The sequence below is a fragment of the Polypterus senegalus genome, chromosome 13, assembly GCF_016835505.1.
Source record: "Polypterus senegalus isolate Bchr_013 chromosome 13, ASM1683550v1, whole genome shotgun sequence".
NCBI lineage: Eukaryota > Metazoa > Chordata > Cladistia > Polypteriformes > Polypteridae > Polypterus > Polypterus senegalus.
In genome coordinates, this window is record NC_053166.1 from 19,579,853 (window position 1) to 19,604,458 (window position 24,606).

Consider the following 24,606-nt stretch of genomic DNA (forward strand, 5'->3'; position numbering starts at 1 on the left):
GTCTTTCAAACCTCATTAAGTTTATGTCAGGAAATGCATGTCCAAAATATTCCTGTCCAGTAACTTCTACTTTTTAACTTCTGTGCCTCCTGGGACTTTCTCTTCTAGGATGGTGTGGTATTTATATTACAATGAACAGTATGTTTTCATTTCTAACAACAATTAAACTATACATTTCTTTGCACTGATTTCAAGTCTTTAGTTCACCTTTCATACATTATAAGTTTCACACTTAATGTAATCTAAAAAACTAGTCATTTGGATTAAATAATCTATTCACTTGTCAAAGCAGAATACTCGAGTAACTGAACAATTCAAATGTTTGATCAAATCCATCCATTATCCAACCCACTATATCCTAACTACATGGGTCTGCTGGAGCCAATCCCAGCCACCACAGGTCAAGGAAACAAACCCCGGGCAGGGCACCAGCCTACCGCAGGGCACACACACACACACACCAAGCACACTTTAGAAATGTCAATGCACCTAATCTGCATGTCTTTGGACTGTGGGAGGAAACCCACACAGACACGGGGAGAACATGCAAACTCCAACCAGGAAGGACCCGGGAAGCAAATCCAGGTATCCTTACTGCGAGGCAGCAGCGCTACCCACTGCACCACCGTGCCGCCCTGTTTGAGCAAATCTTAACAGAAAAATCGAATGCTACCACAACCATGCTACACCACTGGAGTTGGGCAGGGCCTGGTTTCCTCCAGAAATTACGCTAATTTTGTCCATTTACAAAAGAGAAAATTAAAATCCAAATCTATTTCAGGTATCGAGTCACATAGCATTTGGGTCAGAAAGAAAGAACGCAGGATAACATCATGGCACTGTGAGTGTGTTTTATTCAAAGATCACAGCTGATACTGACATTTTTGCTAATATCAAGAAAACAAACTTAGTTGACAATGTTATGGTAATAAGTGACCAAAGAATTAATTATAGTAGAGGCATCTCCCCAAATAATAATAAACACAGAATTTAGAAATGTAGACATCATTAGACCATTTGGGGTAAGTCCCCATTTTGTGAGTTTCAGTGTTTGGATAAAATGAATCATAAAATACTGTTTTCAAATCTGTTTAATCCAATTGACGTTCATAGGGGGCCTGTCTTCATCACTGTAAAAAATGCCAGTAAATTTAATGGTAAAAATACTGTAAATGGTGAAAGTAAAATACCTTTTCTGAAAAAAAAAAAGAGTTACCTTATGTTCTACTGAAAATGACCTGTATATCTTAAACAATACATTTCATTATTTTTTACAGCCTAGTTCTGTAAAATCAATATTTTTCTACCTTCAAAACATGCTACATACGGTTTACTGATACATTACAGTTATACTGAAGACCGAAAAACTGTTAATAGTGAAGGTAAGCAACTGTAAAATATAAAACGGTAAAGCGCAGTGTCAGTCACGCCGAAGTTACGATATTTGCATAAGGACACGCCCCCTTTTACCGTATTGTTCTGCTGAACCGCATACCTTTGAACATCAGTGAAAAAAACTCACACAAAGTTAGCCGACTTATTTCTCCCGGCGTGCTGAAGGTTTGTTGAGGTTATGGAAGCTGATTTATGGTGGGTTGTATTCGATAAGCCGGCACACCTGTAGGACACCATACACCACAAAAGCAAACTTTACTTCTCGCCAGACAATGTGCTATAACTTCCTTAAACACTGACTTCTTTTCAATGTGTGTAATTAAATGATACATGTTTGCTACTGGTTTTAGGTTACTTTACTGATGCACACAGTGTACTGGTGTCTGATCCGGACAGTGTTTTCTAAATGTTTATAGATTTGGCACATTTATTACAGTGCGTGGATATCAGGTTATGATTAAACGTTCACTTCTGTTAGGATGTGTTGTAAAGAGAAAACAATTGTTTACTACAAAGTTATACTGTAGGCCTAAAAATATTGTCACCTTATTTTTTACGGTAAAGTTCTGGCAACCACAGCTACCAGTACTTTACCGTAAAGTTAACTTTTTTTTTTTGAAGTGTAGCATTGGCTATAAGGCAGGAACCAACTCTGGTGGGGGTGCCACTCCATAACACATACCGGGGAAATTTGAAATTGGAATTTTCTGGGCGGCACGGTGGTGCCTCACAGTTAGGAGACGGAGGTTCGCTTCCCGGGTCCTCCCTGCATGGAGTTTGCATGTTCTCCCCGTGTCTGCGTGGGTTTCCTCACACAGTCCAAAGACATGCACGTTAGGTGCATAAACTGTCCCTAGTGTGTGCTTGGTGTGTGTGAGTGCCATGCGGTGGGCTGGCACCCTGTCCGGGGATTTGTTCCTGCCATGCGCCCTGTGTTGGCTGCAGACCCCCGTGGCCCTGTGTTAGGATAGGATATTCCTTCCATGCTCAAATGCTGATCAAAGTTACTACTTGAGGTTGGCAGCAGAGTTTATTTGAATCTTAAACCAAGAAAACCCACAATATAAAAATATGTAAAACTAGGGGGCTCCGACCCACTGCTCGCTTTGCTCGCCCACCCCCTGGTTTGGTTTACCGAATATACAATTTAAAGAGATTGTTATTTTCATGGGAATTGTTACATATGCATTATTTTCACTTTTACTTTAAAAACTTTTGTAAAAACAATACTTGTCATTTATTTCCGGCACCGGGTGTGGTTACATCTCTATCTCACAGGACGCATAACGCTGCTCGCGTTTTGAAGGGGGGGCGGCTGAATGCATGCTAAGGAGATGCCGTCGGATCATCTGCTGGCTTTCTGCTGCTGGCGAGCTGCGTGTTCTGCTTGTCGTTGCTTTAAGAGCTGGGAGCACATGATGCGTGTCTACCAAAAGCAATCCAGCAACTGCTAGGTTAGATGTCTGTGGACTTGTTTTAAATGATGGCTCACTGCCTTGTCTCGTGTGACGTTGTAAAAACAATACTTGTCCTTTATTTCCGGCCCCAGGCATGGTTAAATCTCCTTCTCGCAGGACATATAACGCTGTTCACGTTGTGAAAGGGGGGGCAGCTTTGATGCCCTTCGATCATTTTAAATTGTTATCACTCTTTAATTTAATATTGTTTTGTATCAGTATACTGCTGCTGGAGTATGTGAATTTCCCCTTGGGATTAATAAAGTATCTATCTATCTATCTATCTATCTATCTATCTATCTATCTATCTATCTATCTATCTATCTATCTACCTATCTATCTATCTATCTATCTATTATATAGTGCCTTACATATCTATCTATCTATCTATCTATCTATCTATCTATCTATTATATAATGCCTCATCTATCTATCTATCTATCTATTATATAGTGCCTTACATATCTATCTATCTATCTATCTATCTATCTATCTATCATCTATCATATAGTGCTTTACATATCTATCTATTTATCTATGAGTTATATAGTATCTATCTATCTATCTATCTATCTATCTATCTATCTATCTATCTATCTATCTATCTATCTATCTATCTATCTATTATATAATGCCTCACCTATCTATCTATCTATCTCTCTATCTATCTATCTATCTATCTAAATCCTGGACAGCCGCTGTCCTTCTTGCCACTTCGTGTCTCTGCTGCTCACGTTGTGAAGAGGTAGGGTTAGGGTGGCTGAACGCACGCAAGGAGAAGTTGTCAGATCATCTGCTGCAAGCTGCGTGTTTTGCTTTTGGCTTGTCTTTGTTTTAAGAACTGGGAACAAGTTAAAGTGTCTCTCGCGGGACTTCAAATTGTCTTCTGAGAAGATCACGTCTCGTCTCCCTAGTCTGCCTCCCCAAGATTTTTTTTATAATAGAGAGACAGATCCACAGACCCAAAAAGAGAAAACCAATAAGCTGAGTCTACTGAGTAAACTATTGCTGTAAGCTACAGCATATAAAAGGAGCTTGATATCTGAAAAAGTGGTTTTGTTACTAATGCTAGTTCATTTAGCAAGGTCACGTACTGATGTTGGACAAGGACACCCTGGCTTTAAATTCATGCGCCATTTCATACCAAAGGTGTTCAGTAGGGTTGAGGTTAGAGCTCTGTGCAGGCCACTTGAATTCCTTGATGTCTGTATGGACCTGGCTTTGTGCACAAGGGTACAAGTCGCACTGGAACAGGAGAGGGCCGTCCTGTTTTCGTATGCTGTAGCACTAACAGTACCCTACACTCCACGGGCCTGACCCAAATCCTGAAAAGCAGCTCCACACTATTATCCCTCCTTCACCACACTTTACAGTGGACACCAGGCAGTCCAGGAGGTAGTGCTCTCCTGGCATCTGTATAAACGACTCAGGTTTATTTCTTTTATTCATCTTTTCGAATTGTATTAAGCCATTCTCAGTTAACACTTTACTAAGCTAATGCAGTGAACACGTTTCCACTGCTCCAGAGCCCATGACAGCATACTTTACACCAAATGTTTGTGGTGGTTTTGGACTTTAAAAGGGCTTCTAATATGTGGACAAAGAAATATGTGATGCATAGTAGGCTACCCATCAGTACAAAACAGATCAAAAACAAAAACCTGAACTTAGCATTTTGGTATTGTATGCAGTGAGAGTTCTTTTAAAATTACCAAGCCGGTGGTATTTCACAAATCTGCTATCATCTCTTCATGGTTATTTATGGAGCCTGTTACAGATCTAGAAATGGAACCTTCATGAGGATAGTTTTCTTTTTTTTTCTGGAAACCAAAAATGGTCCTCCTATATAATCAGTCTCAGGAACTACTTTGGCGTAAATGAAGGACATTTCGTGTTCAGTTGAAGAACAGCAGAGATCGAGTTTCGTTTTCTGAAAGGGAATTGTGCCTGGAGTTAGAAATTATCATTTGCATACCCGCCCAATCTGCTTCTTCTTTCGGCTGCTCCCATTAGGGGTTGCCACAGCGGATCATCTTCTTCCATATCTTTATGTCCCCGTCACTTGTTCTGTCACCCCCAATCACCTGCATGTCCTCTCTCACCACATCCATAAACCTTCTCTTAGGCCTTCCTCTGTTCCTCTTACCTGGCAGCTCTATCCTTAGCACCCTTCTCCCAATATACCCCTCATCTCTCCTCTGCACATGTCCAAACCAACGTAATCTCACCTCTCTGACTTTGTCTCCCAACCGCCCAACCTGAGCTGACCCTCTAATGTCCTCATTTCTAATCCTGTCCATCCTCGTCACAACCAATGCCAATCTTACCATCTTTAACTCTGCCACCTCCAGCTTTGTCTCCTGTTTTCTGGTCAGTGCCACCGTCTCCAGCCCATATAACAGCGTTTCTCAACCTTGAAGTATTTGCGACCCGAGTTTCCATAACAGTTTAAATCGCACCCCCCTAACGTTTTTTTGAAAGGAGCCCACTAATACCAATTTGTTCTTGTTTAATTAATGATATATCATTGATTCATATTTTATTATACCTACTTAACTTTGATCGACATTTATCTAACTCTATATTTATTTTTCTAGTCTCAGAATGTAGTTTAAGTTCATTTGTTTTGGTTTCAATAGATGGATTTTTCATATTTTCGATTCTTGTTTTCTTTTTTTCATATCTTCCCACCCCCCTTTTGTTACTTCCCACCCCACAGTTTGAGAGCCACTGCCATATAACATAGCTGGTCTCACTACCGTCCTGTAGACCTTCCCTTTCACTCTTGCTGATACCCGTCTGTCTCAAATCACTCCTGATGCTCTTCTCCACCCACTCCACCCTGCCTGCACTCTCCTCTTCACTTCTCTTCCACAATCCCCATTACTCTGTACCGTTGATCCTAAGTATTTAAACTCATCCACCTTCGTCGGCTCTACTGACCTCCCTCTCATTCACACACATGTATTCCATTTTGTTCCTACTGACCTTCATTCCTCACCTCTCCAGAGCATATCTCTGCTTCTCCAGGGTCTCCTCACCCCAATGTCATCAACAAACATCATAGTCCACGGGGACTCCTGTCTAATCTGGTCTATGTGCCATGTTGTGACTATTCGGGTCCTAACAGAATGCTATTCGTTCTGTTCTGTGTATTGTATTGTATTGACCCCCTTCTTTTTGACACCCACTGCACGCCCAACCTACTTGGAAAGGGGTCTCTCTTTGAAATGCCTTTCCTGAGGTTTCTTCCATTTTTTGCCTACTAGGGTTTTGTTTTGGGAGTTTTTTCTTCTCTTCTTAGAGAGTCAAGGCTGGGGGGCTGTCAAGAGGCAGGGCCTGTTAAAGCCCATTGTGGCACTTATTGTGTCATTTTGGGCTATACAAAAAATAAATTGTATTGTATTGTATTAGTCAAGAATATTCTGTTATAAATGTCTTTATGAGTGTAGTTCAAAAATTGTTTGAAAGTAAAGAGTTGATCTGCCCTGTCCATGTTTTTAATTTCTGTATAGTCGAAGACTGAAAGACGCCGGCAGCCTGAGACGCTTTATATAGGCTAGGCGCTAACTTGAGCATGACTTGGAGGAACGAAATACATCCTCACACTGAGTTAACAGAGGAGCTACCGCAAACGTTACCAAACAAATATAAGCCTGGGACAAACTTTAAAGGAGGAAGCCGTGGACAGCTGCTTTCGACATGTGGTGTAAAGTAACCCTATCGTGTTTTACTATGGCAGTGCAGCAGCCACCAGAGCCGAATGATGCTGCGCACACCAAGCAGTGTGCCCTCCGGTGGATAATTAAAGCTCGTGATGTAATGTGGAGATGCTCAAGACATTGGGATGTTCTGCCGGACCATGAGAAAGTGAAATGGTAGTCCAAGAGGAATGATGATGTCCTGAAGCCTTAAGAAAATCGAAATCATTCGGAGGGAAGAAAATTAGCGAATCAGTTTCCCAAGTGAAAGAAAGGTAAATACGCCGATTTGAAAGTAAAAGCCTGAAATAAAAACAACTTCTTATCGTAATATTCAGGTTGATAGGTACTGTCAGAAAAGCGAAAAATAACCGTTGCTCTGTTGTCTGTAATTATATCTTTCCTGTAGCCATTACGCCGAAAGAAGACGATGCCGGTGTCACACTCAGACCTCGCTAAGGAGAGGAAGCAAAAAGCCTTTGAGCTTGCAATGGAGGTTCAAGGAGGTAAATAAACCTCGGCGCAGTTTTTAAATCGCCACGCCCACTGGTGTAGAATTGAAAGATAAAACATAACTCATGCACGTGCTTACATTGTTTTATGAAACTACCATTGGTATTCCAGCCATCAGAAATTACCTTCATTGGATTTAAGGTGGTCACTCTTCACTGTAGACGTCTCAAGGATCGTCACTTTTTTAAGTGATAGTAACTGTTAAACTATTTATACATTTTTTTTTAATGAAGCTTCCTTACTGTTTCTACAGAATCAATTAAATTTCCTGTGCTTATTTCTCAAGAGCCGATTAAAGAGCGGAGCCGTCCAACCTTTTGACTCGCTTACCCAGTTTCTGCAGCAGCATTATAGAATGAGAATGACACGAATGACAATTAATATTATTACTTAGCAGACATGTGTATCCATGGCGACTACAACTGGTTACATTTTCATTTTTTTTCCCAATTGGAGTACGTGCAGTTGAAGTTGAAGTGACTTGCGCATGGTAACAGTGTTAGTAGCGATATTTGAACCCATCACCAAAGTCCAAAGCCTTAACTACTGCATATAAGTCATTTGAGTTATGTGTCATTTTTTTAGAAATTTAATTGAAAGTAAATGATGCATAACTGACAACGCAAGTTCATTATTAATGACATTTTTTTTCTTTCATACACCTTTTCGAGCAAAATTCAGAAGTCAATCATGACTTAATATAGAATTTCATACAGTTAACGCTTTCCTAAGCTTATGCAAAGGCAGTTCAAATGACCAGAAAGCTGTTATTACAGACGTCACAGAAATACGAGAAAGACACAAAACATTCGGAGTCTGGGAGAGACAGCTATGCACTTAATCAATAAGAGAAGCATCTTTATTGAGCGATTCAAATCAGGAAAGAAAAAAGAAAATAATTTTCTGAAACTTGTGTGCAAATTACTGTGAAGTGTTGTTTTCTCTTTTCATATATGTGCACTGATCTAATCCTGTCTGCGCCAAGTAACATGCAAGTCATGTTCCAGGAATAAGTGCAAAAGTGCTGCTTCATATAAAGAGACGACAGTCTTCTTCTTCTTCTTCTTCTCAGTCTTCTTCTTCTTCTTCTTCTCATTAAAAATTATTTTTCTTTTAAAACAGATATATTTTGAAGTTTTTCAGACTGCTTTGCGCTGGTTTCCATTAACTGAGTTTCGGACTCTGCGCAGGTTTATATCATTTGAACTTTAATATAATTAGCCCGCGTTCGGTATTTTATTTATTTTTTTTCAAGTTCTAATACGTTTAGATTTTTTTTTTTAATTGTCAGCTCAAATATACACGTCAAGACCGAGACCTTTACACGTACAACATCATTTTTTCCACACGTCTCAGCAAAATACGACCCTGTTATGAGGAGAATTTTGTTGGTTGCGTGCGTGAGAACAGCGGACTTCAGGAGCGAAAAATCCGTTCTCCCCGCCAACTGAGCAGTACTCGGAGCAGACACATTTCTATTTATAATCCTGTTTCCTTCCACAGAGACGCACACGCATCTGATTAAAAGGCGTTTTATCGACTTGCCGATATCAAAGAGAAAATCATAAAATTCAATTCCAGCAGGTTTTTCTTACTTGCAGGCACTAGTGATACAGTGGATACATAAAGTATTCAGACCCCTTCAGCGTTTTCCCATTTTGCTACGCTGCAGCCTTGTACTGAAATCCTTTAAATTCATTTTTGCCCAACATCAAGTAAAATTCTGTACTCCAGAGTGACAAAACAAAAACAGGATTTTAGAAATCTTTGCATTTTATAACCCACTTAGAGTGGGTTCAGGGTGGCAGGGGGCTGGAGCCCACACAGGCAGTACTGGGCACAAAGCAGGAAACAGCCCTGGACACAGCAGCAGATCGACTCAGGGTTCACTCAAACACACACCTACACTCACATCGGACCAATTTAGAATCACTAATTAACATGACAAGCACTTCTATGATAATGTGGAAGGAAACCCGGAGTACATCCCATTTACACACATGGGACAAGAAGAGAAATCCACACAGATTACAAGCGGCTGTGGGACACTTCATGTGTGATGCAGCAAGGCAAATGAAAGGCAGGATTCCTCTATCACAACAGTTTATTTATTTATTTATTTATTTTTAATATTTGCAGTTAGCTGTGAGTCTCATGTTATTTTATGCAACACTTTTAACAGCAGGCGACATCACTACATGTAGACGCCCCCAAAATCTTTATCAGTACCTGTTCAAAAAATTGCAGAAGATGCCATATTTTTATCCCTGTAGACAGAAATGTGCATTTTGCTGGAATTGACAGAATTCTTTATCTCTACTTGCCTGTGATTTCGCTGGCATTCAGGGTTGTTTCTCGCTTCAAGGCCAAAACTATTTTAGTAACTTTAAAAACTGGTGGATTGTATTTTGTTACTTCTTAAGGTTCCTTATAATGATACTCATTGTGAAACGTATACGCCACTGTATAAAACTGTGATTATCTGTAAAATGTAATGCATTATCATAAGTCGAGTACATAAAGACAGTCAGTCATTTTCCAACCCACTATATCCTAACTACAGGATCATGGGGGTCTGCTGGAGCCAATCCCAGCCAGCACAGGGTGCAAGGCAGGAACAAACCCCAGGCAGGGCACCAGCCCACCGCAGGGCACACACACACACACACTAGGGACAATTTAGGATCACCAATGCACCTAACCTACAAGTCTTTGGACTGTGAGAGGAAACCCACGCAGACACTGGGGGGAACATGCAAACTCCACGCAGGGAGTACCTGGGAAGTGAATCCAGGTCTCCATACTGCAAGGTGGCAGCGCTACCCACTGTGCCACTGTGCTGCCCTTACATAAAGACATCCACCCATCCATTATACAACCCACCATATCCTTACAGGATCACGGGGGTCTGCTGGAGCCAATCCCAGCCAGCACAGGGCGCAAGGCAGGAACAAACCCCAGGCAGGGCACCAGCCCACCGCAGGGCACACACACACACCCTAGGGACAATTTAGGATCACCAATGCACCTAACCTACAAGTCTTTGGACTGTGAGAGGAAACCCACGCAGACACTGGGGGAAACATGCAAACTCCACGCAGGGAGGACCCGGGAAGCGAACCCAGGACGCCTTACTGCAAGGCAGAAGTGCTACCCACTGTGCCACCATGCAAACCTTACATAAAGACATCCATCCATCCATCCATCCATCCATTATACAACCCGCCATATCCTAACTACAGGGTCACGGGGGTCTTCTGGAGCCAATCCCAGGGTGCAAGGCAGGAACAAACCCCGGATAGGGTGCCAGCCCACCGCAGGGCACACACACACACACACACACTAGGGACAATTTAGGATCACCAATGCACCTAACCTGCATGTCTTTGGATTGTGGGAGGAAACCCATGCAGACATGGGGGGAACATGCAAACTCCACGCAGGGAGGACCCGGGAAGCGAACCCAGGACTCCTTACTGCAAGGCAGCAGCGCTACCCACTGTGCCACTGTGCTGCCCTTACATAAAGACATCAATCCATCCATTCATTATACAACCCACCATATCCTTACAGGGTCACGGGGGTCTGCTGGAGTCAATCCCAGCCAACACAGGGTGCAAGGCAGGAAACAAACCTCGGGCAAGGCGCCAGCCCACCGCAGGGCACACACACATGCCCACACACTAGGGACAATTTAGGATCGCCAATCCACCTAACCTGCATGTCTTTGGACTGTGGGAGGAAACCCACGCAGACACTGGGAGAACATGCAGACTCCACAAAGGGAGGATCTGGGAAGCAAACCTGAGTCTCCTAACTGCGAGGCAGCAGCGCTACCCACTGCACCACCGTGCCGCACTCACATAAAGACAATAAGAAGAAAATAATTCAGGAAGTTAGAGTCAGCTGCATAAACAACAAAAATGTATTTAGCTGGCAAGAAACACGTTGTTTTGTATGTTTTGTGAAATATACTGTAATTTTGTTTCTGTCTAAAGAAGAGTGTTAAAGACTCACCAGGCATCTCTTTAAATGTGATTTGGTTAACTTGGGTGTCAAGCTAAAAAAGGGAGTTCAGTGTGTAATGTGCGAATGGGTGTAGAATTAGCTAAAACACAGGACGCAGGAGGTTATAGTGCGAAGACCCTTACCAGAACTGGGTGATATTAAGAGTGATGTTCCTCAGGGATTTAGTGCCAGGGCCACTGCTACTCTTAACATGTACAGGTATAAATGATCTGGATAGATATATACAGTATAGATAGCAAGCTGTATACATTTGCAGATGATACTGAGCTGGGTGGATTGGCAGATAATCTACAATCCATTGAATGATCAGAGAGGGACTTGAACAGTACGCAGGCTTTGGCAGATTTTTGTGACAGATAAAATTTAATGTAAGTAAATGTAAAGTATTACATGTAGGAAGTAAAAATGTTAGATTTGAATCCACAATAGAATGTCAGAAACCATTAAGAAGGCTAACCGAATGTTAGGTTATAATGAACAATGTTTGGAGTGCAAGTTAAGAGAGGCTTTATAACACACTACTGTAGTAAAGCTGCTCCTGGGGTACTTTGTGTAGTTTTGGTCTCTGGGCTGCAGAAAAGACACAGCAGCGCTAGAGAAAGTCCAGTAAAGAATGACACGGCTGATTGAGGGCTGCTGGAGATGAGATATGAGGAAAGATTAAAAGAGCTGAGCCTTTACAGTTTAAGCAAAAGGAGATCAAGAGGTGACCTGAGTGAAGGGTTTAAAATGATGAAGGGAATTAGTCCAGTGGATCAAGATGGTGACTTGAAAACAAGTTCAACAAGAACACGGGGGGATATTTGGAAACTTGTTAAGACCAAAGAAACATTATGAAAAGTTTTCCTCACACGGAGAACTATAGACACATGGAATAAGTGATCAAGGAGTGAAACTTTAGGAATATTCAAAAGTCAACTTGATACTGTTTTGGAGAAATAAGTGAAGAAGATTGGTGAGTTTTATCGGTTTAATAGCCTGTTGTCATCAGTTCTAATATTCTAATGTTCTAACGCTATACAGAAGTACTGCCATTATGAAAAACACCCCCCCAAATTCACACCAGAATGACTTCAATGAAAGAAAACTTCTGACTTGGCTAAAGATAAAATTTACACCTGCATTTTAAAGGCAAATTGCCATAGGTATGAAGGAACCACATTCGCATTTCTTGACAGCCTTCTGCTGAATAATTAGTAGGCTGAAAGTTGTACGGGCAGCATGGCGGCACAGTGGGTAGTGCTGCTGCCTCGCAGTTAGGAGACCCGGGTGCGCTTAATAAAGAGTTTGCATGTTCTCCCTGTGTCTGCGTGGGTTTCCGCCCACAGTCCAAAGACATGCAGGTTAGGTGGATTGGCGATCTTAAATTGTCCCTTGGTGTGTGTGTGTGTGTGCCCTGCGGTGGGCTGGCACCCTGCCCGGGGTTTGTTTCCTGCCTTGCACCCTGTGCTGGCTGGGATTGGCTCCAGCAGACCCTCGTGACCCTGTGTTCGGATATAGCGCAGTGTTTCCCAAACTCGGTCCTGTGGCCCCCCGTGACTTCAGATTCCTAATCAGTGACAACACCTAATAACACTGAGCTCATTTAATTAGCTGGGATTTTTTTTCTTTTATTCGACTTTCAGGAAAGCACAGCAGCATGATTTTTACATTTATAAGACATTTAGAAATAGTTCTGCTTTTGCTCTACTGTAGATTTAAATGCTTAACTCTCTTTTGTTGATTTCATTATACTTTGCCCTTTCTTTGTGCAGTTTTTCCCCTTCGTTGTATTTTAATAATGACATTTAAAACGAGCAGAGCAGACACCCAGGCAAACAACACTTAATGATCAAAGGCTGCAGCTACTTTAGAGTCGGACCCACTTACTAGAAAATAATGGATTAATTAAACAATTAGAACACCTTGAAAAGTAGAATAAAAATCAAGATGAAAATAATGTTAAAAAGAAAAAAAATACATTATTCCTATATAACTGCTTGGTACATTTTAATTTTGATTTTTTTAGCAAACTTAGTTTTCTAATTTCTATATTGTTCCCTAAACACGGAACTTGGGAAATATCAGTTCACTTAATTAGCCCAGGAGTCCAATTGAAAACAGAAGCAGGTTGGAACAAAAACCTGCAGCCACAGGAGCGAGTTTGGGAAACACGGATATAGCGGGTTGGATACAAATTGTACATACTAGTAGATAAAAGAGGATGTGCAGAGTTGTTCATAATGGTACTCAGTTTTGTTTTCATTCTCTCCTTCTCCACTGCTTCCAAGATTGGATGCTTCAGATGCTCACCATCACCCTAACGCCAGGGGGGGACAAACGGGACTCTGGTCTGGGGCCCTAACAGATTCACGCTTCACGCTTCATTTTTTTTTAATGCTGATGTTGTGCGTGTAGATATATATTCGGACAATTATTCAAGTTACATGTACAGTGGTGTGAAAAACTATTTGCCCCCTTCCTGATTTCTTATTCTTTTGCATGTTTGCATGTTGGATTTTTTTTCTCCCTAAATAATAAAAACCATCATTTAAAAACTGCATTTTGTGTTTACTTGTGTTATATTTGACTAATGGTTAAATGTGTTTGATAATCAGAAACATTTTGTGTGACAAACATGCAAAAGAATAAGAAATCAGGAAGGGGGCAAATAGTTTTTCACACCACTGTAATAGAAAAGTGAGATCATTTAGCTTACAACAATACAAGTGAGTGTTTTAATAGCCGCACGCTCCGCGCAAGTAGATATCGTGCTCGTGTCATGTTACACAAAGGGGGCCGGCAGCGGCACGCTTCTCAAAGACAAAGGAGAGCCAACGCCGACGTCCTTGAGCTTGACGTTGAGTCGTAGGTTTGTTGTACAAGGTACGTGGGTAATGGGTTGACTTCACCGCTGTAATTGAATACTTCCATTTCACACACAAAGGCGCTGTTCTGTCTCAGACGACAGCGATATTGTTGTGCACTGTCGTGGGTGTTGACGTGTATGGTGTAGTAGAAGTCCGTCTGCGTAGTTTGATAATTCATTCGCTTGGGTGTTTATTGTTGCTTTTAAAGCAGTGACGAGTGTGCGTTGGTTTTGTGTGCATCACTAAAGATTTTGGATCACCCGGATTTTTGGAAAACTTTGAAGTTTGATACAGCAAGTTACCATACTGATTGTACACCATGTAGATAACCCTAAGCGTTAGTATATATTAAAATGTTCAGATGTTACTCCTATTCATTGCATTGGTATAATTGTACCGTTACACGTTAGATGATACATAGGCCTATCTCATTAATGTATTGTTTCAATTCCGCTACGAGCTTCCGTTACCACTGGCTTTCCTTCTCACAGTCAAACTTTGAAGTGCGAGAAGGCTTAACTCATCAAGTACGGTATTCATAACTGCAGTATTGTCGCTGTCGGATAAACTACATTTCGATCATTTTGTATAAGTATTTGAAGGTTTTGGCATATGGGGACCCGGGGGAAGACAGAGGGGCCCACACATACCCAGTTGTCTGGGGCCCAAATATTTCTGCCGGCGGGCCTGCCCTAACCCTGAAATGTAGCTCTTTAACAGGCACTGGATTCACTTGCAGTGTGTGTTACCCCAGTAATGTTGTGTACGCACTCGTTTACATGTCACAATACACGGTGCCATTCACATCTGGTGATGCACATGAAACAGAAATCTGTTTTTCTTTTTCAATGCAGAGCAGCTGAATTTAGGAAAGAAGATCAGCGTGCCCAGGGACGTAATGATGGAAGAGCTTGGTTTACGCTCCAACAAAGCTTCCAGGATGTTTCACGAGAGACAAAAACGAGCAGACAAGTTTATTCTGGAAAGAGTGGAAGGAAACATGCCTGTAAATGTGAGTTCTTATATGTATTCTTATGTTTGTATGTGTGCGGTCAAACAGTAGGAGAAACAACACAAAATGAATTAATGTTACTTGTGGAAACTGGGCACCTCATTTTACTTCTAGCCAAGTTTCTGCAACCTATATTTCGACCTTGACTTCGATCTGACTGCAGCAGGTGAAGTTACACCAAGCGTCTCTTTGTATGAAACTTCCAGTCAATGGGAAGTCAGTTTGCACAAATTTTTAAAGTCCCGATTTCGCGTTCTCATTCTTGGGTATTAAGTGTTGCCTGATGTAGAAAAAAATGAATTGAAATGCTTTTAACAAAAGGCTGCAATATAACAAAATATGAAAAAAAAAGTGAATGGTTACTTTCTGAATGCTCCGCACATTTTATAATGAGATGCAGCTTCAGAGCTACAGGGATCTGATGTTAAATCTGCCAGTAATCACATCCTGGGTGGAGGTTGCACTTTGCCTTCATTTTTGTTTTTCTGGGCGCTCCAGTTTCCTCCCAGCGATTTGCATTTTAAGTCAGTTAGTCATCCTTGTAGCAGTCAGGGTGGGTGAGCAGTTGTCCAGTAGGTGATTTGCATTCCAGATACTGAGGGATCCTACGGTATTTTGCGCCCATTCGTGGTGAAGTGGGTCCACAGCTCAAATCAAAAAGGCAACTTTTTAAATAAATAGTCGCCTCACTGGCGGCTTAGAGAGGGGGCATGGTATGTGTGGCCGCAGCGGTTCTCGGGTGGATTCGTGATGCGGGTGGCCCTCGCTTAAGTGCGCAGGTGAGGAGTCGTCCGCATCCGTAATTGATGCCGGGAGCTGCTAATTGCCACACCTGATCCGCGTCCCCATAATAAATAGAAGCACGAGGCGTCTAAGGGGAAGAGAGAGAAAAAACGGCCAGAGGTTGAGAAGGAGAGAAGGCAGGAAGTAGGGAGGAGAAAGCCGGTGCATGGACGAGCGAGCAGGCGAAGGTGTTTGTGGTTGAGAACACCTGCAGCTGAACGGCAAGAGCAGTCGGTAGTGGTCGCTCCCGCTGAGCATTATTGACCGGAAGGAGGATGGCTCGTCGCATAAGGCCGGGAAGGCAGTGGGAGTCGGGACTTGAGATGTGAAAGCCCCAGCGTGAGCACCCTAGTCACGGTCTGGTGAAGCCCACCGGAGCCAGGGATCGGTGACGCAAACACACCAGCGGTAGAAGGCAGTAAGGTGGTCAGCGGCAGCTAGGGTGGCTCCCCTGGTGCAGAGCCTGGACGGGAGAAGCAGGGGAGTCACCAGTAGAAAGGCACCAGGCTCTGTTTTAAAAGACTGCTTCCAGCCATTGTTTTAACCTCAGTTTTAAAGGATTTTTTTCTATTGTGTTTTTAACCTCCACAATTCACTGCTTTTTACAGATTATTTATTTAAGGAACTTTGATGCACTGCACTTTAGTTGGACACTTTGTTTTGATTTTGCTGCTTTTAATAAAAACACTTTGCACTTTTTGCTCTATCCCCTTGCTTCGTTGTTGTGCCTCACTGTCTAGCTCAGTGGTTCTCAAACTGTGGGACGGGCCCTCCTAGGGGGGCACAAAGTAACAAAAAGGGGGGCGCAAAGATGTGAAAGAGAGAAAACAAAACACATCTATTGAAACCAAACTTAAACTACATTCTGATACTAGAAAAATAAATATAGAGTTAGATAAATGTCGATCAAAGTTAAGTAGATATAATAAAATATGCATCTAAGACAGGGGTCCTCAATCACAGTCCTGGAGGGCCGCAGTGGCTGCAGGTTTTTGTTCTAACCCAGTTCCTTAATTAGAAAGCGATTCTTGCCAATAATTTAATTTCATGGCTTGTTAGTGTCAGGTTGTTCTCATATCCTAGATTTTCTTCCCCGTCCGAAGGAGATCATCCAAATGATTTGAAGCCTAAAATCGGATTAGTGATTCTCAGTCCTTCACTTTTTTCTCTTCGCTTTCCTTCCAAGTATTTAATTAAACCCAATAGTGCATGACAAATACACACGCGTATAAATGGAGAAATGCTGGTCTCTTTTGTCATTTGCTGTTATTGCTAATTAGGAGCAATTAAAAGCCAAGAATACAGCTGATTAAAACTAAAATAAGCAATAAGAGTTCAAAATCTTAACAAGCGAGACAACTAAAGTGAAGCAGAAGTGTTACTTGAGCAATAAGTGCTTCTTATTAAACAACTGGGTTGGAGCAAAAACCCACAGCCACTGCGGCCCTCCAGGACCATGATTGAGGACCCCTGATCTATGATATATCCATTCATCCATTTTCCAACCCGCTGAATCCGAACACAGGGTCACGGGGGTCTGCTGGAGCCAATCCCAGCCAACACAGGGCACAAGGCAGGAACCAATCCTGGGCAGGGTGCCAACCCACCGCAGGACACACACAAACACCAAGCACACACTAGGGACAATTTAGGATCGCCAATGCACCTAACCTGCATGTCTTTGAACTGTGGGAGGAAACCCACGCAGACGCAGGGAGAACATGCAAGCTCCACGCAGGGAGAACCCGGGAAGCGAACCTGAGTCTCCTAACTGCAAGGCAGCAGCGCTACCACTGCGCCACCGTGCCGCCCCTATGATATATCATTAATTAAAAAAGAACAAATTGGTATTAGTGGTCTCCTTTCAAAAAAACCTTAGGGGGCGCGATTAAAACTGTTATGAAAACTTGGGTCGCAAATACTTAAAGGTTGAGAAACGTTGTTCTAGCTCATCAGTGACATTACCAACGGTGTCGGATTCAAGAGCTCCCAAAAGGCAGATGGGCGCTTGGAGCGAACCCGCATTGTCACACCATTGCTCCTGAGTTAGAATTCTACTCCCAACAACTTTTTAGTGATGTAAAATAGTTAATAAATTATAAGAATGATCTCTGATTGTACTAAGCAAGTTGATCTCACTAATTACCGATAAGATGATAATCCTTTCATTCTGCTAGTGTATGCTGACTGCCACTGCTGGCCACCATTTCACAAGCGTCAGGGCTCATTAAACAGCAAAAAGATAAAGATTGGAGGTACAGAGTAAACTGGCTTGTAGAGCAGTGGTCTCCACTTCATCAAGAGCAAGGTGGTCGTATTCAAGACCAGAAGCAGAGTGGCTGAATACAAGACCAGGAGCACTGAAGAACAGTTGTACTCAGATATTTGTTTTGTTTTGGTTTTTATTTCAGGCACAAAATACCAGAACTACATTTAAGGGCGTTCCCGATGGTGGCAAAGAGAATTACAGGACAGAACTTTTCATCGATCATCCCGGAAAAGGCCAGTTGTTGTCTTCTCTGAAAAAAGCAACAGCAGGACAAGATGGAAACCCAAGCATTATTGCACCAGGTAATTTAACAAAGTGTTACAGCAGAACTGATGTAATTGCAGTGCCTGTAAGGCAGATGTATAGAATGTTTGATCATTCATCCCACTACGGTAGGTGTGTGTTTGTCTACCATGTCAAATGTCCATATTTTCAAATTAGGTCCCAATTGAGAAATTTTAATGCTAGCTTCCTATCTGCACGGTCATAATATGGTGAACAGCAGTGTGGAGTAGTAGGTGAATTTGTTAATGATGTCTCCCTTCTAGAAACAGTGGCATCATAGCAAAAACATGAGTTTAAGGAGTAAACAAATGAGTACGTCAGCGAGAAAGCTAAGAAATTGTACACAAGAAGTCAGAACTGGAAATTGTAAAAGCTTCAATGTGTCAAATGGCTTCAAGACTAAGCAGTGCTTAATGCACATGTGTGTTCTTATTTACTGTCAGCCCAATCAAAATTTCATATCAAAAAATATTTTCTTATAGCAAACCCCTGGAGGGCCACAGTGGCTGCAGATTTTTGCTCCAACCTAATTGCTTAATAAGAAGCACTTCTTGCTCAAGTAACACTTCTGTTTCACTTTAGAGCAAGCAAGAGAGAGAGAACGCGAGTACACAAGCGAGAGAGAGAGAGTGTGCGAACAAGCAAGCAAGTGAGAGAGAGAGCGCGAGTATGAGAGTGAGAAAGAGAGAGAGCGCGAGTACGTGAGCGAGAAAGAGAGAGAGCGCGAGTACGTGAGTGAGAAAGAGAGAGAACGCGAGTACACAAGTGAGAGAGAGAGCGCGGGTAAGTGAGTGAGAAAGAGAGAGAGCGCGAGCAAGCAAGAGAGTGAGAACACGAGTGTGCGAGCAAGCAAGAGAGAGAGAATGCGAGTGTGCGAGCAAGCGAGCGAGAGAGAGCGCGAGTGTGCGAGCGAGCAAGAGAGAAAGCACAAGTGCACGAGCGAGCGAGCGAGAGATTGAGCGCGAGTACACAAGCGAGAGAGAGAGAGTGCGGGCAAGCGAGCGAGAGAGCGAGCGAGCCCAAGCAGAAGAAGTAAACATTACAGAATTACATTTCCTCGTGTATGACGTGCACCTGATTTTCTAATGCTAATTAAAATGTGCGTGTGGTACACATGTAAATATGGTACTTGGAAGGAAAGTGAAGAGAAAAAAGTGAAGGACTGAGAATCACTCCTCAATTTTAGCCTACAAATCATTTGGATGATATCCTTAGAAAGGGGAAGAAAATCTAGGATATGAGAACAACTTGACATAGTAGAGTTAAAGCACTAACAAGCCATGAAATTAAATTATTGGCAAGCATTACTTTCTAATCAAGCAACTGGGTTAGAACAAAAACCTGCAGCCACTTTGGCCCTCCAGGACTGTGACTGAAGACCCCTGCCTTAGTGCAAAACTTGTAGAAAGTATCACTCTGGAAAGAAACCAAAATGAAAAGGCAGAAACATGGTTGACAAACCACACTGTCTCATTAAATAGCTGGTCTTCCAAGCAACCAAAATAAGTATTGAAGTTCTCTGACCTTCTGAAGGCCAGACAACATATTCACCTCTCACTTGTTCTTCCTGATTTCTCAGGCTGTTTCAACTCTACTATGTTTTTGTTTAAAATCACAGACATTAGTCTCTGTTGTTGCCTTTCATCCACACTACATGGCATTTTTAAACCCTGAAAACAGAGACTTTTGAAAACTTTCTCCAGAGCCATATGTTTCTGAAAAGCTGGCTCAGCATTGTAGTGTAGATGGGATAACAATTCTCCATGTCTGATACTACCAACTATTGCAGAGTCATCAGAGAATTTCTGCAGATGGCAGCCCTCTGTGTTGTAACTAAAATCTGTAGTGTACACGGTGAAGAGGAATGGTGACAGAACTGTCCCTTGTGGAGCACCAGTGCCACACTGCACAGTGTCATACACAGAGTCCTGTGTCTGGAGACACAACAGTCACCTTATAACATGACAACAATGCACAGCCTACAATATGAAAATGATGTCAATCATATTTTTTTTCATGCAAAATGCTTCTTTGAAAAATGATGGAAACTGGAAAAACAAAAAAACACCTGAAAAGCACCTGAAAAAAAACCATTAAAAGCTTGAAAAAAGCTAAACACGTGCTATAAATTTACAACACTCAAATGTGAATGGTGAACTAAAGTGGTATGCTATATGAAAAGCTGTCCTCTATGGCACAATGATCTCAAACTTAACTTGAACACCAAGGCAGCAAACCAAGAACAGGCCACTCTGACGTTCTTTGTAAGATACGCCGATGGTCAGTTGTATGTACAAAGCCAAACAAAAAATTACTTTGAATAATAGTGTCAGTTCTTAAAAGCTGAAGATACGTTTGCTGCAATAAATTATCAGCAATTTCCATCCATCCATTATCCAACCCGTTATATCCTAACTACAAGGTCACGAGGGTCTGCTGGAGCCAATACCAGCCAACCCAGGGCACAAGGCAGGAAACAAACCCCAGGCAGGGCACCAGCCCACCCCAGTATCATCAATTTTTCGCTCCATATTCTTGAAAGGGCTATTTGCCAGTGCCAAACTACATCAAAATGATAAAAACTGCCAGAAATACATCTCATATATAATTGTGATTTCTAAGTTGTTAATACTGAAGAAACACAAACTGTTTTAACTAATACCACACAAATTACTGCATTGTTCTTGTACATATTGAACACATTATTCAAGCATTCATAGTGCAGCTTGGAAAAAAGCACGTGAACGCCTAGGCTGAAGACTTCAACAAAAGCTGAGGAGTCAGGCGTCATAAGGAGTCAGGCATTGGAAAACCTGGAGACCAACCAATAAATCGTGATTGGCGTTAATGGTTAATAGTTACACTGACCAATAACAAAAAGACTCAAACATTTGGAGTTTGCTATTCACAAGAACTATCTGGTGATGGGATGCACAAATCACTAAAAGGAGATCTCAGAAGCAATCCTTCCAAGAGAGAAGTGAGCGTAGAAATTGGAACATAGCAGGTTCAAGAGTAAGTGATACCTTGAGATACGAGTTTAATTCGTTCCGTGACCGAGTCGAAATGCTCGTATCTCAGATCAGTTTTCCCCATTGAAATTAATTGAAATGAGATTAATTCGTGCCGGCCCCCAAAAATCCGCCACAATTTTTTCTTAAATTTTTTCAACATAAGAAAAATGTATTTATAATGAACAAATATTGTATACAAACAAAATAAAACCTAATACATAAAAGAGAATCTAAAGAAATAAACAGGTGTTGGCTGGGCCGATTAGCGTATTGTAATGTTTTTTTCTTTCACTTCACGTTTGCATAACTTAATTTTCTTCTTCACTAGTTTTTTTTTCTTTTTTGCTACGCTTTCGTCACTTTCATTCGCAGGGCGTTTCAATAGAAACCTGTCCAAGGAGCTTTGTTTAGTCCTCCCCTTTAGAATGTTTCTGAAATGAGTTAGGCAAGTGTCATTAAATAGCGCCGCTGCACGATCAGTTGAACACTTATGGAAATGAAGTCTAAGAAACGCGAGAGACTTCAAATGATCGACAAGGAAATGCGCGTCTGTCTTTCGAAAATTGATCCTCGCATCAATCTCATATGTGCTGAAAAACAATCTCAACGTTCACATTATTTAAATTTAAGATTTATCCTTTGATTCCTTTATTAATAAAATGTCTTTCAAACTTGTAAAATTAACTGTTTTTATTGGCGACTGTCCATAGATTGTGTCGTCACGACTTTATTTATGGGCAGTCCCTCAGGTGCGCCGGAAGAAAATTTTTGGACTTAGTGCGCCGCAACTCGAAAAAGGTTGCCTTTCACTGCTTTAAGAGATAACCTCCTCCGTGATACCGATCTCCTGCAGAACCTCCGTATGTTGCTGCTTCTGTAGTTCCGTCAACTCCTCCATCGTCAGTTCCTCAGAATGTGCGGCGACAAGCTCTTTGATGGCTTGTATTTCGAATTTTGGCTTGTAACTCAAGGCAAAAAATCGACGTAGTGATGGCTCATATCTCAAAAAACGTGTACGTTGGGGCACTCGTATCTCAAGGTACCACTAATATTAGCTTCTGGGGCGGAGAGAAGCACAAATTTTGTATACAGAAAAGTACTTGGATATACATCTGATAGACCTGATTAACCCTCTGCCCATTGTCTTAAGAAATTTGCCATGCGAGGCCGGGTACTCAGGTTTATATTTATGAAGTACAATCTTCTTATACAAAACGCTATCATGGCTGTCCGTTTGTCTGTCCAGGATTTTAAATCACCTGTAGCTCGCAAACCGTTTGAACTATTGACCTGGTATTTGGCACACATATACTACGTGATCTCTACTGTTCACTTTCAGGGTGATGATTTTTATTACTCTTTTAATTTTAATTTTATTTTATTGTAGAGTCATCTCTCTGCATCACGCAGCAGGGCGACTATGCGGCACATGCATACGGGCGCCGTTCTCATCCCCACCACCTTCGCCGTCACTTCCCCTACCTCTTCATATCTTAAATCATTCATTGGCAGTACCAAATTGAGAAAAACGTATTAAGTAATTGCAACACAAACACTGACTTAATCAGTTTTAACGCGAAAAGATGCCGACGGAAAAAGAGAAGCAGCGGGTCGCTAGGGTGGAGAAAAAAAGAGCCGCTTAGGAAGCAAGCGCATCAACCTCTGAGCAAACAAATGATAAATGTACAGAGAAAGAGGATGACAACTAGGAATGCTCAAGTCAAGTGGATTCACTGCACGTTATCGTGCAGTACACCATTACTGGTATACAATATATTGCAAGCTATGCATGCTTTTTTTTGGATGTGTATCAGTTTATGTGTGTTTCTTGGTGTTGTTACTGTCAGTAGAGACATGCAAGTAAGAATTTCATTGTACTGTTTACACATAACAGTAAGCTTGAACTTGACCCTAACCCTAACCCTAAGTCTAAGCCTCAGAATCAAAAATAGAAGCTGCAGGATACATTTATACACCTTCAATGTGAGATAATTAGAAGAATTTAATTTACCTTAAGGTTTATTTGAAAGCCAAGTGGCTATCACTGCTGCTTCAGACCCCTAGGTATATGAGTTCAAATCCTAGTTGGGCATAATCAGGATGAACTATTAGCGCTCTTTGTATTTTCTTGTAAATGTTTTTCATATATTTTGATTATTTTCGATATTGGGCCCAAATTAGTTAGTCAGTCAGTCAGTCAGTCATTGTCCAACCCGCTATAACCTAACACAGGGTCACGGGGGGGGTCTGCTGGAGCCAATCTCAGCCAGCACAGGGCTCAAGGTAGGAACAAACCTTGGGTAGGATGCCAGCCCACCACAGGGCACATACACAATGTAGGATCGCCAATGCGCCTAACCTGCATGTCTTTTGGACCCAAGCAGACACGGGGAGAACATGCAGACTACACTCAGGGCGGACCCGGGAAGCGAACCCAGGTCTCCTAACTGTGAGGCAGCAGCGCTACCACTGCGCCACCATGCCACCCTTACATAAAGACAATAAGAAGAAAATAATTCAGGAAGTTACAGTCAGCTGCATAAACAACAAAAATGTATTTAGCTGGCAAGAAACAAGTTGTTTTGTGAAATATACTGTAATTTTGTTTCTAATTTTATTCAAATTTTGTGTCCTTAAGGGTTTTCTTCTTATATCCCACGATCCTTCAAACTCCCAAGGACATGAAGTTGCAGTTTAATTTGGTATGAGTGAACATATGTGTACACTACAATAACCTGGTGCTCCTTCTAATGTTTATTCCTGTCTGATGACTCAAAATAGACTCAGGCACCACATAGGCCTGTGCTGGAATAACATACAGACCCTAAGACAATATTCTGCAACCAGCCTAATCCAGTTCAGGGTCTCAGGAGGCCGGTGCCTATTCTGGCAGCACTGAGCACAAGCCAGGCCCAAACCTTAAATAGGGTGCTAATCCATTTTTGGAACCACTCCCCGTCGCACTTGCCATCACATCTATCTAATTTAGAATCGACAAACACATATATCTTTGAGATATGGGGAAACAACCCACACAAACATAGAAAATAACATGAAGTTGCTTTGAAACCAGGGCTTTTGGAACAGAGAGGTAATTGTTGAAGAGCACAATGCCTGTAAAATCAAACAGATCTCACATTCCAGCAGATATAGTGAATTCATAAAGTATTCAGACCCCTTCACTTTTCTGCCCACTTTATTGTGTTTTAGATTCAATTTTAAAGGGATACATTAGTCATTTTTTGATATCAAAACACCCATAAATGACAAAGTGAAAACATGATTTCAGAAAGGTTTCC

At 41.8% G+C, this 24,606-nt stretch overlaps 1 protein-coding gene across 1 annotated transcript in view; it reads left to right on the plus strand.

Annotated features, from left to right (window-relative positions):
- Nucleotides 1-6,663: 6,663 nt before the first annotated feature.
- LOC120542043 (myozenin-3) overlaps nucleotides 6,664-24,606 on the plus strand; it is a 40,637-nt gene continuing 22,694 nt past the window's right edge. Inside the window, exons 1-4 of the mRNA XM_039774142.1 lie at nucleotides 6,664-6,828; nucleotides 6,963-7,059; nucleotides 14,799-14,956; nucleotides 18,151-18,310. Of these exons, the coding sequence (XP_039630076.1) occupies nucleotides 6,984-7,059; nucleotides 14,799-14,956; nucleotides 18,151-18,310 (394 nt within the window). The 5' untranslated portion in view covers nucleotides 6,664-6,828; nucleotides 6,963-6,983. The remainder of the gene's footprint in view (nucleotides 6,829-6,962; nucleotides 7,060-14,798; nucleotides 14,957-18,150; nucleotides 18,311-24,606) is intronic.